Source organism: Solanum stenotomum, chromosome 3, assembly GCF_019186545.1.
Source record: "Solanum stenotomum isolate F172 chromosome 3, ASM1918654v1, whole genome shotgun sequence".
Lineage (NCBI taxonomy): Eukaryota > Viridiplantae > Streptophyta > Magnoliopsida > Solanales > Solanaceae > Solanum > Solanum stenotomum.
The window spans coordinates 27,593,287-27,612,429 of NC_064284.1; the positions used below are offsets into that span (position 1 = coordinate 27,593,287).

General features: G+C 34.4%; 1 protein-coding gene across 2 annotated transcripts; it reads left to right on the plus strand.

Moving 5' to 3' along the window:
• Positions 1-13,653: 13,653 nt before the first annotated feature.
• Positions 13,654-16,172, plus strand: LOC125859460 (mannose-1-phosphate guanylyltransferase 1). 2 transcript variants are annotated; one of them, XM_049539230.1, is made up of 5 exons: positions 13,654-13,870; positions 14,258-14,386; positions 14,724-14,786; positions 14,884-15,123; positions 15,234-16,172. In XM_049539230.1, the coding sequence occupies exons 2-5, from the start codon at positions 14,276-14,278 to the stop codon at positions 15,903-15,905; spliced, it is 1,086 nt and encodes a 361-aa protein (XP_049395187.1). In that variant the 5' UTR covers positions 13,654-13,870; positions 14,258-14,275; the 3' UTR covers positions 15,906-16,172. The 2 variants fall into 2 exon arrangements, with proteins under 2 accessions (XP_049395187.1, XP_049395188.1); XM_049539231.1 differs by having other exon boundaries at positions 13,767-13,858; positions 14,255-14,386.
• Positions 16,173-19,143: the final 2,971 nt, after the last annotated feature.

A 19,143-nucleotide genomic window follows, 5' to 3' on the forward strand; every position in this document is an offset into this window, starting at 1 on the left:
AATATATATATATATATATATATATATATATATATATATATATATATATATATGTGTGTGTGTGTGTGTCACGAAGAACATCAAATTCGAGCAAAAAAAAAATCTTCAAATCAAAATGCTCCTTGACGTACGAGCCTAAAATGCAAGTCATAAAGTTCATCAAATTCTGTTGAATCTTCAAGTTTCAAAGCTCATCAAATTCGAGCAAAATCTTCAAGTAAAAAAAAATATGTCATGAAGCTCATAAAATTCGTGTTAAGCCTCAAGTTTCGAAGCTCTTCACATTTGAGCTAAGTTTTCAAATCATGATACCTCTCAAATGTGAGCCAAGTCTTCAAGTCAGAAAAGCTCCATGAAAATGAGTTAAATCTTCAAACTGTTACTTTTGACCCTCATGAGTTTAAATCTATATGGTCCAAAAAATTCAATAGGTTGAAAACCTTGAAAAAAGTGGCCTAGAAAAACTAGAAGAAAAAAAACTCACATGTTTTCCATTGAAGTGTAAAGTAAATACATTTTACTGCTTCAAAATTGCAAGAGTTTTTACACATCATAAGGAAGGGAAGAAGAAAAAAATGGACATATCATCCCATACATAAGGTCTAAGTAGAAAACACAATCAACATCATGAAGTGGTTTGTCAACTCATCTTGGATGTCTTCATCAAGTTCGCATCACCTCTTCATCGTTGCTTCTAATATTTTTATGGATCGATGCATCCATAAGCGAGCCTCTATATTTGACATGTGGGTATATTTTGAAGTTTTGATTAAATGAGTTGATAATGTGACAAGTAGATTCTCTCCAGAATTAGGACAAACTGTGGCAAAATCTTTTTCTCGCCAAAGTCAAAACTATAGAGAAAGAGGTACAAAGTGTGATTCATCACTAAGCTTCAATTTAGAGGAAGATACACTAAGTGTTGTTCTCTCCAAAGCTGCAATTGTAGAAGAAGATGCATTAAGTGTGGTCCGTCGCTAAAACCGCATCTGCAAAAAAAAATGTTTCATGTATGGTTTGTCATAAAAGCCGTAACTTTGAAAGAAGATGCACCACATGTGGTTTGTCATCAAAGTCAGAACTGTAGAAAAAGATGTACTAATTTCGTTCATCGCTAAAGTCGAAATTACAAAAGAAGATGCACCAACTATGGTTCATCATCAAATTCACAACTAGAAAAGAAGATACATGATATGTGATTCGTCATCAAAGTCACAACTGCAAAAGAAGATGCAATAAATATGTTTCGTCGTCAAAGTCACAATTGAAAAGGAAGATGCATCATGCGTGGTTTATGTACTAAGTGTGGTTTATTACTAAGCAGCAACTGCAAAAATAAATGCATCAAGTGTAGTTCGTCGTCAAAGCCGCAATTGCAAAAGAAGATCACGAAGTGCGGTCCGTCTTCATCAATGCCACAATCTCTAAAATATTGCACTATGTATGATTCGTCGTCAAAAATCGCTACTACAAATGAATATGCATCACGTGATTCCTCGTCAATTACGAATTATGCCTCTTTTTTTGTATGGTATTGAGAATGTTTGCGGTGCATCATAAATCTGTAAAAAAAAGTGATGTGTCTCACGATGCCAATTGCACTAAGCTTCTAATCAGCATGAAAAAAAATTGTGGCCTATGCTCTAGCGCTCGTTATGATGAATATGGTTATTTTCACTAAAGAGTTTTGTGTTCTCTATCCATGTAGATGATGACAAAATTCTCAATCAATACGAAACTCAATAGACGGCTCTTCGACGAAGATGCAGAGAAGTGAACTCATGAATGTTGTCAAAAATTAATTAGATCACCAACTTCAAAAAATAATTATCTTCAATTCATGAGGATTTTTACCTTGATTTTTAGATATGTCGTAGACTTTGATGTATAGTTTCTATAGAATCAAGTCATTAGTCATTGGAAATCTTCTACACCAAGGTAGAGATGTTTTGGTGAGACTGCATAGAGCTGTAAAAAAAGAAGACAGATTTGATAGCAAACTTGAAAAATCAATTCCCACCAATTCAGAAGTGTTTTGATTTTCAATTTCGAATATGTCGTATCGCTCTGAGTCTAGTTTCTAGAACATCAAACAAATCATGATTTCGATGTTTCTACATCAAGTTATGAACTTTCTACCGCAGGCGTGCTGTGCTGAAAAAAAGTGACGAAAATTGAGTTTTGTATGCCTCAAGTTGACAATGAATCATTGTAAGAGCATGTGTATTTATGGAAATCAAAAGTACATAAATTGTGTTTCTACAAATTATGGAAAAACCATATTTAAAATAAAATTATGGTAAATTTTTTGAGGAACCAAATTATGGTAAGTTTCTATAGGAATCAAGTTATGGAAAATTTCCATTGGGATCAAATATGGTAAGTTTTGAAAGACTCCATAAAACAAAATCACGAATGCTTCATGCCTTGTCTTTAAAGGTTGGACACCGCAACAAGCCTCGAAGAAGGGGGCATTTGTTGACAATGAAATTTTATTGATAAATCCATATTAAATTTTGGATTAATCTATAAATTCATGATATATTGACCAAGTCAAATTACTAGTTAATAAAGTCGGATTAATATTTAAGTCAAAATATATGACTTAAATAAAGTCCAAATCACATTTGGGTCAGCCAATTAAGTTGATAAGACGAGCCCAACTCATGTTCTTCAAACCCAAGGACCAAAATTGCTTGGACAAAAATACCCCTAAAATCCTAGCTCAAACCTATATAAAGAGATCTTCATAAGACCAAAAGAAAGAAGGAAGAAAAAGAAGAAGGCACATAGAAATACATAGAGAATCCTTGCTCTTCAGTGGAGATATGTAAGTCTTTCGCATACAATGAAGTTTTCGCTCCAAGTGCTGAACCGCAAGTACAAAGAAGTTTTCGCTCCAAAAGTTGAGCCGCAAGTATTCCATCAAATGAAGAACATCATTGAAGAGAAGAATCAGTAGATTACATATCTTTTCTTAAAGATTTTATAAAGATTGTAACCTTCGCATAAATTCAAATACAAATATTATTGTTTGCTTGCTATTTTCCTTTCTTGTTTGTTGTATTTCAAGATTGAAACTTTAGACGCTTATAAATTGGCATGCCCACTTGGACATTCTTTACCTCTCATCTCTTCTCTTCAAGAAAATCAAAGTTCAAAAATGTCGAGATGACTTTCAAGAAAATCAATTCAAAATTTGCATCTACATTTAAATCTGGATCTGTATCTATATCGCATTTGCATCTAAATATAAGTCTACATTTGTATATGCATCTGGATCTGCTTCTGCATCTACAAAAACTAATGGATCCAAATTCTGCATTGCTGAGGAAAACAATCTTGATATTACTGTGGGAAGCATGAGACCTGTCACAAGGAACCAAGCCAAATTGCTACGACAATAAGCCTCCTAAGTGTTGTCCGAATATGCTATTGTCTTTGGTTCATCTCCAAAAGGTGTAAATTCGCTTGCAGAAGCCGCAAAAGAAGACATTGCCGAAATGGTTGAGAGGGTTCTTACCCAATAGAACCTATCCACATCTAAAAAACCATTCATTTTAGTGGACAATGATGACTAAAGCCCTAAATCTACTCCTCATAACATATATGGATCTCATGTCATGAAAAATCGACGTTGTTCTCCATCATCTACAATGGTGATGCAAGCGATGGTGATTGAAACTTCCACTATAGAAGAAAAACTTGCAAATTTCACGAAAGCAGTTGAAGGCCTATCAAAGTACATCAAAGGTCAATACGTTCAAATTACCAAGTTGACAAACATTATGGAGAATATGGAGGAAAAAGAATCCACTCAATTATGTGCAAAGCTTCATGAAACTTAGGTGAAAATAGAGTCCTCCACAAAACAAGAAACAATTATCAATGAGTTTCAAGTGTCTGCCAAATGTCTGATTCCTATTGACAAATTGAAGGACTTCAAAAAAGAGGTTATCAAAGATAAATCTGAGTGTACGTCCAAGTCTCCTCTAACATATGTAAAGTCGTATTCTCAAAGAATTGATAACATAAAAATACATGTTGGTTATCAACCTCCTAAGTTACAGCAATTTGACGGCAATGGAAATCTAAAACATCATATAGCACACTTCGTCGAAACTTGCAATAATGCTGGAACATATGATGATTGTCTTGTTAAGTAGTTTGTTAGATCTCTCATGGTAATTGCTTTCGAATGGTACATAAATTTTGAGTCTAGTTCCATCGATAGCTGAGAGCAGATGGAGCAACAATTCCTTAAGCGTTTTTATAGCACAAGGCGTGTTGTGAGCATGATAGAGATTGCAAATGCCCGTCAAAGAAATGATGAACAAGTCATTGACTTCATAAATTGCTGGAGGAGCTTGAGCCTTAACTACAAAGATCGCATTAGTGAAACTTCTAGGATCGAAATATGCATCCAAGATATGCATTGGGATCTTCATTACATATTGCAAGGCATAAAGCCTAAAATATTTGAAGAACTACCAACGGGTGCTCATAATATGGAACTGAGTATGACTTTAAATGGAGATCAAGAGTTGTCCAACTTCAAAACTTACAAATGAAATATAATCGACATTGAGGATGAGGACAAGTTTTCACCCGACATCAAAATTGAAGAGTCTATGTAAGTCGATGTGCTCCTTGATGTACGAGCCTAAACTGCAAATCATAATGCTTATCGACGCACGAGCCTAAAATGCATGTCATAAAACTCATCAAATTCAAGCTTTATTTTCAAGCTCCAAAGCTCCTCAAATTCGAGTTAAGTCTTCAAATCAAAATACTCCTAGCTCATCAAATTTGAGCTAAGTCTTCATTGCATAAAACTTATCAAATTCGAGCTAAATCTCCATGTCGTGAAACTCGTTGAGTTCAAGCTAAGTATTCAAGTCACGAGGCTTCTTAAATTTGAGCAAAATCTTCAAGTTTCAACGCTCATCAAATTTAAGCAAAATCTTCAAATCAAAATGCTCATTGACGCACAAGGAAATAAATATATATATGTCAAGAAGCACATCAAATTCAAGCAAAAAAAATCTTCAAATCAAAATGCTCCTCGATGCATGAACCTAAAATGCAGGTCATAAAGTTCATCAAATTCTGTTAAATCTTCAAGTTTCAAAGCTCATCAAATTCGAGCAAAATTTTCAAGTAAAAAAAAATATGTCATGAAACTCATAAAATTCGTGCTAAGTCTCAAGTTTCAAAGCTCTTCACATTTGAGCTAAGTTTTCAAATCATGATACTTCTCAAATGCGAGCCAAGTCTTCAAGTCAGAAAAGCTCCATGAAAATGAGTTAAATCTTCAAATTGTTACTTTTAACCCTCATGAGTTTAAATCTATATGGTCCAAAAAATCCAATAGGTTGAAAACCTTGAAATAAGTGGCCTAGAAAAATTAGAAGAAAAAAAACTCACATATTTTGTATTGAACTATAAAGTTAATACATTTTATTGCTTTAAAATTGCAAGAGTTTTTACACGTCATAAGGAAGGGATGAAAACAAAATGGACATATCATCCCATACAAAAGGTCTAAGTAGAAGAAAAAATCAAACATAACGAAGTGGTTTGTCAACTTGTCTTGGATGTCTTCGTCAAGTTCGCATCACCTCTTCATCAAACATCATTGCTTCAAATATTCTTATAGATCGATGTAGCCATAAGTGAGCCTCTATATTTGACATGTGGGCATATTTTGAAGTTTTGATTAAATGAGTTGATAATGTGACAAGTGGTTTTTCTCCAGAATTAGGACAAACTGCGGCAAAATCTCTTTCTCGCCAAAGCTAAAACTACAGAGGAAGAGGTACAAAGTGTGATTCATCGCTAAGCTTCAATTCAGAGGTAGATACACTAAGTGTTGTTCTCTCCAAAGCTGTAATTGTAGAAGAAGATGCATTAAGTGTGGTTCGTCGCTATAGCCGCATCTACAAAAAAATATATTTCATGTGTGGTTTGTCATCAAAGCCACAACTCTAAAAGAAAAAGCACCACGTGTGGTTTGTCATCAAATTCGCAACTGTAGAAGAAGAGATGTACTAATGTCGTTTGTCGCTAAAGTCGAAATTGCAAAAGAAGATGCACCAAGTGTGGTTCATCATCAAATTCACAACTACAAAAACAGATGCATAATATGTGATTCGTCATCAAAGTCACAACTGCAAAAGAAGATGCAGTAAATATGGTTCATCGTCAAAGTTGCAATTGAAAAGGAAGATGCATCATGCGTGGTTGATCATCAAATGTGCGACTGTAGAAGAAGATGCACTAAGTGTGGTACATTACTAAAGCAGCAACTGCAAGAAATAAATGCATCAAGTGTAGTTCGTCGTCAAAGCCGCAATTGCAAAAGAAGATCACGAAGTGTGGTTCGTTTTCATCAATGCCACAATCACTAAAATATTGCACCATGTATGATTCATCGTCAAAAATCGCAACTACAAATGAATATGCATCAAGTGATTCCTCGTCAATTTGGATTACCCCTCTTTTTTTTGTATGGTATTGAGAATGTTTGCGGTCCATCATAAACCTGTAAAAAAAAGTGATGTGTCTCGCGGTGCCAATTGCACGAAACTTCTAATCGGCATGAAAAAAATTGTGGCATATGCTCTCGCGCTCGTCATGATGAATATGATTGTTTTGGCTTAAGAGTTTTGTGTTCTCTCTCCATGTAGATGATGACAAAATTCTCAATCAATACGAAACTCAATAGGCGGCTCTTCGGCGAAGATGCAGAGAAGTGAACTCATGATTGTTGTCAAAAATAAGTTAGATCACCAACTTCAAAAAAATAATTATCGTCAATTCATGAAGGTTTTTACCTTAATTTTTGGATATGTCGTAGACTTTGATGTATAGTTTCTAATGAATCAAGTCATTCGTCATTGGAAATCTCCTACACCAAAGTAGAGATGTTTTGGTGAGACTGCATATATAGAGCTGTAAAAAAAAGAAGACAGATTTGATAGCATACTTGAAAAATCAATTTCCACTATTTCAGAAGGGTTTTGATTTTGAATTTTGGATATGTTGTATCCCTCTGAGTCTAGTTTCTGGAACATCAAACGAATCATGATTTCGATATTTCTACAACAAGTTATGAACTTTCTACCGCAGGCATGCTGTGCTGAAAAAAAGTGACGAAAATTGAGTTTGGTATGCCTCAAGTTAAGGCTGGGCACCGGACCGGAATGGGACCACCGGACCGGAACGAACCGGTACCGGACCAGAACGGGACGGTTTGACCGGGTTGTTGACCGGTACCGGGATGAACCGGACCGGAACTACCGGGATGGAGGCTCAGTTCCGTCCCGTCCCACTATATACCGGGATAGAACCGGGACGGACAGGAATGGACCGGAACGGAACGGAACGGGATAAACGGAACGGCACATATAGTTATTTCAAAAAATAATTATTTTTTTTGAGTAATTTTGAATTACGAAAATTTGAATGTTTATTTTATTTTTCTAAGTTATATTAGTTTATAGTATTTAGGTTTTAAAATTTATAATAATTTTACTTAAGTTTATTTTAAAGATTTTTTTTTAATTTTTACGTATATAAGTTTGTAAGTTAAGTTTAATAAAGTTTTTTTTTTAGTTTTTGAGCTTATGTAGTTATGTTATAAGTTTTAAAGATTTGAATCTTTGAAGTTTATAAGTTATTAAGTTATACTTATAACTTGTAAGTTAAATAACTTAAGTTTGTAATTTTTAAAAAATTAAATAAACAAAAAGAAATGCTAATAAAAGTAAATAATGACAAAAATATTATTTTTTATTTTAATTAAAAATGATTTACCGGGACCGGACCGGTACCGGACCGGACCGGAACGGAACCGGAATGAACCGGGATGAACCGGTACCGGTATACCGGTACCAAATCATGGTACCGTTCCGTTCCGTGTACCGGTTCAATGTATCCCATCCCGTCCCGAATACTACCGGACCGGAATGGACCGGAATGGTACCGGTACAACCCGTTCCGGTGCCCAGCCTTACCTCAAGTCGACAATGAATCATTGTAAGAGCATGTGTATTTATAGAAATCAAAAGTACATAAATTGTGTTCCTACAAATTATGAAAAAACCATATTTAAAATAAAATTATGGTAAATTTTTCTAGGAACCAAATTATGGTAAGTTTCTATAGGAATCAAGTTATGAAAAATTCCATTGGATTAAGTTATGGAAAGTTTCCATTGGAATCAAATATGGAAAGTTTAGAAAGACTCCATAAAAAAAATCACGAATGCTTCAAGCCTTGTCTTTAAAGGTTGGACACCGCAACAAGCTTCGAAGCAGGGGTCATTTGTAGACAATGAAATTTTATTGATAAATCCATATTAAATTTTGGATTAATCTATAAATTCATGATATATTGACCAAGTCAAATTACTGGTTAAGAAAATCGAATTAATATCTAAGTCAAAATAAATGACTTAAATAAAGTCCAAATCACATTTGGGTTAGCCAATTAAGTTGACAAGACGAGCCCAACTCATGTTCTTCATGTCCAAGGACCAAAATTGCTTGGACAAAAATACCCCTAAAACCCTAGCTCAAGCCTATATAAAGAGGTCTTCATAAGACCAAAAGAAAGAAGGAAGAAAAAGAAGAAGACACATAGAAATACATAGAGAATCATTCCTCTTCAGTGGTGATCTGCAAGTCTTCCGCATACAAAGAAGTCTTCACTCCAAGTGCTAAGCCGCAAGTACAAAAAAGTCTTCGCTCCAAAAGTTGAGCCGCAAGTATTCCATCATATCAAGAACATCATTGAAGAGAAGAATCAATGGATTACATATTTTTTTCTTTAAGATTTTATAAAGATTGTAACCTTCGCATAAATTCAAATATAAATATTGTTGTTTGCTTGCTATTTTCCTTTCTTGTTTGTTGTATTTCAGGATTGAAACTTTAGACGCTTACACCAATATTTTGCCAAATTTGGAACATAGTTTCATATTAACATGAGGAGTTTAATAGAATTACTGAATATTATATTCTTTTGTAATTTTTGTTAATGTTTTACATTTGATAGCTACCTCTACATTTGAATTTTGAGCTAATAATTTTTTCTTAAAAAATAGAGTTATATACCTTTATGTTGTTTAAAGATCCTATAACTAGATCCTTGGGATTTATATATAGCTTTTGACAGCTACTCCCATGATGTCGCAAGAGACATCGATCTCAAGATCTATTGTTAGATTATTTCTGATTATTAACTTCAACAACTCATGTATAAGTGAGTTTTTTTTATCAAATACATGCTCAAATTATATCATCAATTTAAATTGTATTTTTAAATTATTCTTCTTATCTATAACTTAGTAAAATAGATAACGTACACTTATAACTTCCGCTAGAAACATAATCCTGACTCTCAGTCCTTACCCAAACTTAACATTCACAGGAAAATGTCCCACATGATTACAACCATTACATCAAGTCATACATGATACATCACACCTATCAAGCAATCACCCAAGGGTCCCTAAACACCATCTACAGTGTTTAAGATACAATTTCGATCTACACAAGAAATATCCCATCATTTAAACACAAATCTCGGCCTCTCAGGACCAATATATAATAACCATAGTATAAGAAGTAAACCTAATTCGCTCATAGAATCAATATACTAGAGAATAGTCAAGCATGCGCCTGGTACCCGAGCCAACTGTTAATATCCGTAGCAGACGTAGTATCAGAGTCAATCTTTATTAATTTGTATTGGCGTGGTACTCAAGTCAATCATAGAGATATCTCGTACCAAGTGTGGTATCGAGTCAACTGTTAGAACATACCAGGCGTGGTATTTGAGTCAACCATTAGTCACACAGGCACAATCACAATCACGAAGAAATACAACCACACTTGTAAATACAAATAAACAAAACACCTTCATTTGCATGAGGTTGTCAACAATTTATTGTTTCACGTTCAACTCTTATGCTTTTCCCAACATGCATTGTACAAGATTCACTATAAAGACAATTTGCATACATACATAAACTTGAAAATAACAATCATCACTTACTTTCGGACGACTCTCTCTAGAAAGTTTCCACTAAGAACCTGATTACCCACAACCCACTTTCTCCAAGATAACACCCAACAATCATTGCAAGGCCAACATTGACTAATCAAGCTCATCATCAGCCTACGCTACAACTAATAACTCCATGTTCAATCATCTTGAAACCCAAAGGTCTATGCATGCAATCTATGACAATCTACAAGATATGATGTAAGTAAATACAATTTTAACTACTCAATTAAGAATGCCTAACCTACTAGATGTCAAGCAATTGATGAAGAACTTCGAACACGAGCTGTTGGCTCCCTGAGGGCGAATTCTAATGGACGTAGACCGAAAATCTATGGGCTTAACCCACCTTGCGCTAGATCCCTCATTGTCATTGTTCACAAGCTTGAAGCAACTCTCTGAGGTTGTTTAGAATAACCCTCGCCTGTTTTTTACCACTGGAAAGGAGAAGGGAGATTAAAAGAATTCGCATTTATGAGATTATGTCCCGCTTACCCCGCAATAGCATCTGACTTGCCGCCATGACGTCGGCTTGGATCAAATTTCAAATTTTAAGATTTTTGTCGTGTCGCCTAATTTTTAAATTGACAACGTATTTCAAGAATTTTCATAATTCCACATGAAATGCTTTTTGAATAGCGATAGATCATATCGTACAATTAGTCAACATTATATATCAATAATTGTCATCATTATTCACCACCACCATTAGCTATCAATATCACTTCACTACTAATTATCAGTTGTTGCAACCAACAGCTACGATTGATCACTAATGTCAACCCATATACCATAAGATACTAGCCACAACAATCATCAATAGTCAAAACCATTCCTAATCGAAACACAAATCACAAATCGTTAGTCACCACCACCACCACCACCAATTGCAATATAAAAAATTTAAATATTTTATTAATATAATATAAGATCAATTTAGTATTTTTAAAAAAAATATATATATTAATTTTGTTCAAAGAAAATTAATTTTACACATTCAGATGTTGAGAAAACAAGCAGGCTTAACTATTTAGTATTCAGATCTTAATCAACATCTTAATATTCAAATTTAGACCTCTAAAAATTAATGTACATTTCAATATTCAGATGCATGTGCATTCAGATTGAGACGTCTAGACGTCTTAAACTTAATGAAAACAAAATAAAGCCTAATTAGATTTAAGTGGCAATTGGCAAACATATCACTAGCACAAAGATAAATTTTAATGAAGTTCGGAGCTAAAATTGTTACTTTTTTCCTCCAAAATACGTAAAACGTCATTGAATTTTTAGTTTAACCAAAGGAACACTTCGCTACGTTGTCAGCGAAATGTGACTTTTCAACAAAATCACTGCTTTGTTAGCAATTTTGTTAAAAGAAATTATTTTCTTTAAAAAAAATTCTGAAAATTGCTACTCTATTTTGTTAAAAAAAAAAAAAAAATCGCTGCACAGGCAGCATTTTTCCTACGAACATGTTTGGTTAAAATTTAAAATTTGTTTATTCTAGAGGTGTTTTAAAATGTGATACGTCTGCTTTTCTTTATTTTTCTTTTTTCGTGAGAGTAACTCATTTCTTATCCTTTGTAGGAAAATTGTGTCACTTCTTTTTTAGGAGCTTTCCTTTAGGTCTCAATTTCCTCATGAATTGGTATAAAGAAAAAAATATAATGGAACCTAAAAGGCTTGGTGGTAATTTAGAGTTTTACAAAATATGGATACCCTCAAACCCCTTAAAAGTTTGAGAGATTTTTATATCCCATATTACTTAGTCCAATCTTAATTAAATTGAGTCAACATTATAAAATTTTATATTATAGTGTAAGAGTATGTATAGACATATTTTATATACACACAAGATTAAAATATTGTTTATTATATAATGTATACTATTGTATATTAGGTGTATAAATATTATTTTAGAAAAATATATTAATTGTGCGAGTGTAAACTAAAAGTACGATTATGTGGTGCAATGTGCTATGTTAGATATATTTCTTCTATCTCAAATTATTTATAGTATTTTTATTTATTTATTTTGAAAATAAATAGTTGTCTCAAATTACTTCAGTCATTCACTTTTACTTGGCCATATACTAAAAATAAATTTTCACTTGTCACTTTTAGCATGTCAAAAAAAATAATTCATGTTCTATGCGTAACATTAATAAATTATTTATTCACCAAATCATTTTGCAAGATCTAAGAATAAACATCAATTAATATAGATATTATAATAAAATATTTATATCAATCATTGTCTCTTAGGAGACGTCGAAACTCCAAATGTACAAATAAAAATGAACATAACTAGTATTTGTCATTTTAGAAGCTTTACATTAAAGACAAAATTTATGATTCTTTTTCATTTTACAATAAACAATTATAAAGTTAAAAATATTCATGAAACTAATTTATTATTTTTTCCTTTTAAATGAATATGGCCACATGAGCTGTTTTTTATTGATTAAAATAAAACAAATGAAAATTGTCTAGCTATGAAACTATGAGTAGTATTTTGATTGCATTCATTTATAATCATTCTATGTTACTTACATAATTACATTTCTACAATAAATATTGTGCAAAAACATTGAATGTTTTCCAATAATACTAGAGTTTTTTACATAATTATTTTTCACTATAAATAATTAATAATCACATTACGTTGTTAAGTCAAAATTAACAAGTAGACACATTGTTATCTAATTGTGACATTCAAAAACACTTGTCCCCCCCCCCCCCACACACACACACCCAGAGATTGTCTAAATTAAAAAGGTAAAGTATTCTGAGATCAACATACACCAACAGGGATACTATATGATTAAGAAAAAAGAAACATTAATTAGTAAGTGCTTAGACAATATTTGATTTATGATAAGAAAAAACATAGTTAAAGTTAAATTTGAAAATTGAAATTGTGTTTTTCTGTAGGAAAAAAATTAGTGATTGGTAAGTGAATATTATTATTTAGCTTGTAAACTTCTTAAGTAATTTTTTTAATATATACTTCACCAATATTTAAAGTACTGAAGTTAAATATTTATAAATACTGTCGGCAGAACTATTATTTATAAAAATAAAATAGGGAGACTTAAAAATATCCTTATAAAGATGATTAAAAAAAAAGTATGACTGGACTTTATATATATAAAATAAATCCTATGGATTTTATAATACCTTAGATGTTTGACCACCAAGGTAAAGTACACGTCAACCTCATGATTACCCTGCTGTAATTAGAAGCAAGAGCCAATCAGCATTCTCTATATTACCAACTCAGATATTAACATACATTTTTAAGTAAATGGAAAATTAATTTATTTGACCTAGTTTTGTTTTAATTTAGTTTTTTATCCATTTTTTAATCAACTTTTTACATGTCTAAGAGGATAAGATCGAAGAATAATTTTGTATATTCAATTTAGAGTCCCTTATTATTTTCTTAAATTTTGTGTCAAGTTAAAATATGTCAAAGACAGTGAGAAGAGTAATTAATGTTATAAACTGAATTGGACGCCAACAGATTTCTTAGTGCTAAAAAACAGAAAGAGTCAATGGTTACTTGTTAGTTACATATAGATTTACAGGGGAGAGGTGTTTATGTGTATATATCTCCATCTATTACAAGTGGCTTTTCTAACACCGATTGATCTTCTAACAAACTCCCTAAACACACTCACTCCCCCTCCCCTCTTATTCTTTCTTGTTTGTTCGGTTGGGTCTCTCTCTCTGACTTGAGTCCACTCATTCTTCAATTCAGTCTTTGGATTTTCTCGATCTACAATTCTTAAAGGTGAATTTCTCTCTTTTCTTCTCGATTTCGATTTTTCTGGATAATTTGATAATGTGCTTGCAATTTGCCTCATCTTTTGGTTCGGTGATAGCTTTTCCTATTAATTAACAAATGATTGTATGGAAGTTTACTAATTCTGTAACGTACTCCCTTGGATCTGATGCGTGAGGCTGTTTTTTTTCTCAAAGTGAAGTTGCTGATATACTTGTGTAGATGGATCAGCCTATGCAGCTTTCAGGGGAATAAGCAATTTTCCGGTCTGTAGAACAATAGGATATGAATTTCTTCGAGCTTTTTTGGCGTGTAGAAAACTTTGGTCTGATGGATTGAGAGCAGAATGTCCCATCTTTCTTCTCTAATATCTTAATTATGATTGATTATAAGCAGGAATTTTGATATCTCAAGATGAAGGCACTTATCCTTGTTGGAGGGTTCGGTACTCGGCTCAGGCCACTCACCCTCAGCGTCCCAAAGCCACTTGTCGAATTTGCTAACAAACCAATGATTTTGCATCAGGTACCTACCTTATCACAATATTCATCATGCTTTGGATTGTGATTTTTTCCAACTCCTTATTTTTGTTTGCACTTAGCTTGTTATCAGATAAGAGAATTTGGTGTTGTAGATATCATCAACAGTTTCAAATTGCAGTGTTAAACATCTCATTCTATATATCCTGTCATTGCTAGAGAATCCTCATATGTGTGTTATGTTCTGAATTTCCTGTAAAGAGGCTCCCCCAACCTCTGCCCTATCATCAATCCAAATAAACAAGCAAAGCGTATCGACGTGTTATTTATTTATTTATTTATTTGTACTCTTTTTCTTTCTAAAATAAAAGCTTTGTCTTCAGATTGAGGCTCTCAAGGCTGTTGGAGTAACCGAAGTTGTACTGGCTATTAACTACCAACCTGAGGTCAATTTCTTACCCATCACAGAATTTGCAATTATTGGAGATTCTAGTGCAGCTAGTTACTTGTAAATTAACACAATACAAGCGTCTTTTGATACAGGTGATGCTGAACTTCTTGAAAGAATTTGAGGCAAGCCTTGGAATCAAGATCACCTGTTCTCAAGAAACTGAACCACTTGGCACTGCTGGTCCCCTTGCTTTGGCTAGAGATAAACTGATAGATGACTCTGGTGAACCATTTTTTGTTCTTAACAGTGATGTTATCAGTGAATATCCATTTAAGGAGATGATTCAATTCCACAAATCCCACGGTGGTGAGGCTTCTTTGATGGTGACCAAGGTAAATTTTTCGTAGTTATTATTCTGTTGGAATTGAACTTCTTTTTGGATATTTCAACATCTCTGAGGCAATGCTGAATACTTAAGGTAAATATTCACTGGTTAATGTAGGTGGATGAGCCTTCTAAATATGGTGTTGTTGTCATGGAAGAATCCACTGGGCAAGTAGAGAGATTTGTGGAGAAGCCAAAGTTATTTGTTGGCAACAAGATCAATGCTGGATTTTACCTGCTGAACCCGTCTGTCCTAGACAGAATTCAATTACGGCCAACATCAATTGAGAAAGAGGTTTTTCCAAAAATTGCAGCAGAGAAGAAACTGTATGCAATGGTGCTACCTGGATTTTGGATGGACGTTGGCCAACCAAGAGATTACATTACTGGCCTCAGACTCTATCTGGATTCTTTAAAGAAACACTCTTCACCTAAATTGGCTTCAGGACCACACATTGTCGGAAATGTCATAGTGGATGAATCTGCCAAGATTGGAGAGGGTTGTTTGATAGGACCAGATGTTGCAATTGGTTCTGGTTGTGTGATTGAGTCTGGAGTTAGACTCTCCCGTTGCACTGTGATGCGAGGAGTCCGCATCAAGAAACATGCATGCATCTCAGGTAGCATCATTGGCTGGCACTCTACTGTTGGACAATGGGCTCGTGTTGAGAACATGACCATTCTCGGGGAAGATGTCCATGTTTGTGATGAAATTTACAGCAATGGAGGTGTAGTTTTACCCCACAAGGAGATCAAATCCAGTATATTGAAACCTGAAATCGTGATGTGAGGATTTGTTTGTTAGCACTAGGAAAAATATAGTTTATGTATTCAGTTCTTTATGATGTCTTTTTCCTTACCTATTCCTGTTTTGGTTGGTTTCCAGTTCTCCTCTTCTTCAAGTGTGAAAAGTCGGTCCTGAGAATTTGAGTGATGTAAACTTTTCTTGCTGAATTGTTGTGATGTTGTGAAAGGTATGAGATATTGTAAGACTGGGAAATGTGTAATTTTTGTTATGTATAGATAAATAAAAATTCCCATTATTTGTTTGGACTAATCATGTAATGGTAATATTATTTACCAGTTCTTTTATTCTTCACTGTTTCTAGGTTTCCAAGGCAAATAGCAAATAGTTATACAACAATAGCAACTTCTTAATTTGAAGTAAATTAGACTGACTTTATTATTCTCACAATGATTAGCAGATAATTATGTCCATGATGTAAATAGTCAGGTTTGTATCTAATGTAGCATGTGTCGGTGATCTTGTGATGTTGGTGAATTACGACAAGATAAGGTGTAGGTAAGATAGAAATAAAAGGAGGGCCCTATTGACAGCTCCATCTTGCTGCTCCACCAATTGGCAAAAAAAAAAAAAAGCATCTCGTGCCCATCAGATTTATTCCTAACAGCCTTAAGTCATTGACGACAACTTGTTATATTCTAGGTGTTCTGATGATCCTCACTAATGCAGGGACCTGGTCCCTGGCAGAGTGTTCTTGTCCAGATTCAAATGGGGTACAACTGTAAAGCTGTCATGTCAGGTGGTAGGTGAAAAGTGCAGTGTTAAGCACCAACAGGAAGAGCGGACGAGACTGTCTGTTTCAGTCTCACAAATGTAGGGATCCGGTCCCTGGCAGAGTTCTCTCGTCTAGATTTATAATGGTGTACAATTGCAAAGCTGTCCTGTCAGAGGTTGGTGAGGCGTCAGCGTACAACACCAATCAGAATGGACGAGGTTATTTGTCCAACGGTCAATAACTCTTTATGGTTGACTTAGTCAACATGACAAACAACAAATTAATTCATTCATTCAAAAGGAGGGAGAGCCAACAAGTCTTCCCAAGAACTCACCAAGAAAAGTTTGCAAGGGACCTGGTCCCTGCAAGACTGTGTATGTGAAAGGACGACAAGACAGCTGTCAAAAAAGCTGCCACCTCTAATATGGTAGGTGCACGTCTTTCTAGAGAGGCAGGCTCTCAACCAATGGGGGGTCCTGACTTGACGTATCCGGACGCTTCATCCAATACTAAGCGTCCACGGTTGTTCAATAGTAATATAACCCAACCAAGGGTTGGGATCGTTCCCACAGGGAGTGGTTTGTAATTGAGAATTAATAGAAAAGCAAAAATATGTTCAAGTTAATTATAGCTATAGACATTAACGAGTAAATATATGATAAATCAAAGGGGGTGACACAAGTGTCAAATACTGAAGGGGGTTTTGTAAGCAATTATCAACTAAAATGACAACTAAAGCGAAAATGCAAATATAGAGACGAAATTCTTGGGATGTGATAGGAATATGGGCTAAAATACACAATCGGGTAAATACTACTGATAGTAACTCGCTGCAAATTGGTAACAAGGCTAGACTTTAGTGGGGTAAATTTTCTCTCGAACAATTTACCCCGAATCAAATCGGTTTATCTCGAACACAGATAAGCGGCAATGAAGCACAACCTTCTCCCTTCGCCTTAGTCCATTCACTCTCTCGAGCTGAATGTGTGGGAGAGGGTTTAGGATTCACTCTCTCGAGCTGAACCCACGACAACCCAATAACCACGGACTATCGATTCAGTAGTTTTGGTTTTAAAACTTCTCTCTCGAGCAAGTCAAAAAGACAAAGATAAAATTGTATTTGCAACTACAACCTCATTTAATTCAAACACAACTACTGAACGAAATCACCTCTAAATAACGAATAAACATTCAATTAGCAATACCTAGCAGTAAATTCAACTCATATTCACAAAATCACACCCCAAGAATTAGGGTTTAGCTAGACATAGTAAAAGGGAAGAAATTGATACCAAATTGCATCATAATCAATTGGGTCCAATTTGAATTCACTTGAAATAAGTCTACGATGAAGAATTTTCAACATCCACTTCCAATTTCTTGGAATTGGAAGTCTTCAAATCTTCAAAAGCTAAGAAAAATAGTCTCCAAAAACTAAGTTCTAAAACAGAGTTCTGAAAAATATAAAACTTGATATCTCACTTCCTCTAAAACTTTCTATAAAACTAAAAATTCAAACAGGTATTTATAGTTGTCAAAACTTGTGCTGCGAAGGATCACTCGGCGCAGTTGGATCGGCGATTCGCCCTTTGGTCCGATTCATCTCCTTTGTGCATTGTCCTTCAGCAACTTCAAGCACTGTAACTTTGGGCGATAAGGCACTGCATCGCGAAACTGTTCGGCGAATCGTCGACTACTCCTTTCTATCGCCTATTTGATTTTGTCCTTCAAGGCTTGGCACACTGGAACTTTGGGCGAGATTAAGGTCATTCGGCGACTCGCCCAATGGTTTAGGCGATCCTCAGGCCTTCTTTCTTTGTTATTTCTACTGCCTTGTTCCTTTTTCCTCCATAGTGTCCATGTTTTGTCCCTAAGTTCAAATACCTGAAATTCAAGTATTTACATCAGTTATTGAGACAAAATATGCATTTGAGGACACTAAATCCATTAAAATAAATCCCTAAAAGAGTCCAAATTGTGGACTCATCAACACCCCCAACTTAAACTTTTGTTTGTCCTCAAGTAAAACTCAAGTTCAGCAGTTCAAAAAGGATGTCTCGAATAGTGCTACAAAAGATTCAACCGTGAATGCACACATGATACGCTCAAATTACACCTCCTTTCAGAAGCATAAGCGATCGTTATCAAGTAAAGAACCCAACTTGTAGGTTGGGATCGATCCCACGAGGAAAATGGTTTAGACTTTACTTTTAACCGACAACTATATTCGATTAGTCAAATTATTTCCAAAAACAGGTAATAAAAAGGGAGGTTTGTGCTTGTGTAAAACAAATAGTAATAAGTAATATTGTAATCAATAATTAAACTCAACTTTGGTTGTTATCAAGATAAGAGAAATAACTAGGGTATACGTGTTCCCCATAATCTCATAACGCAGTAATCCTAGTAATAGCAATCCTTTTCTAGTGTATTACATGCAAAGTGATAAGTTAGGTATCTCTAAATCCTTGGTCCGGCATCTAGAGAATTTCACCCCGCACCTTGGTC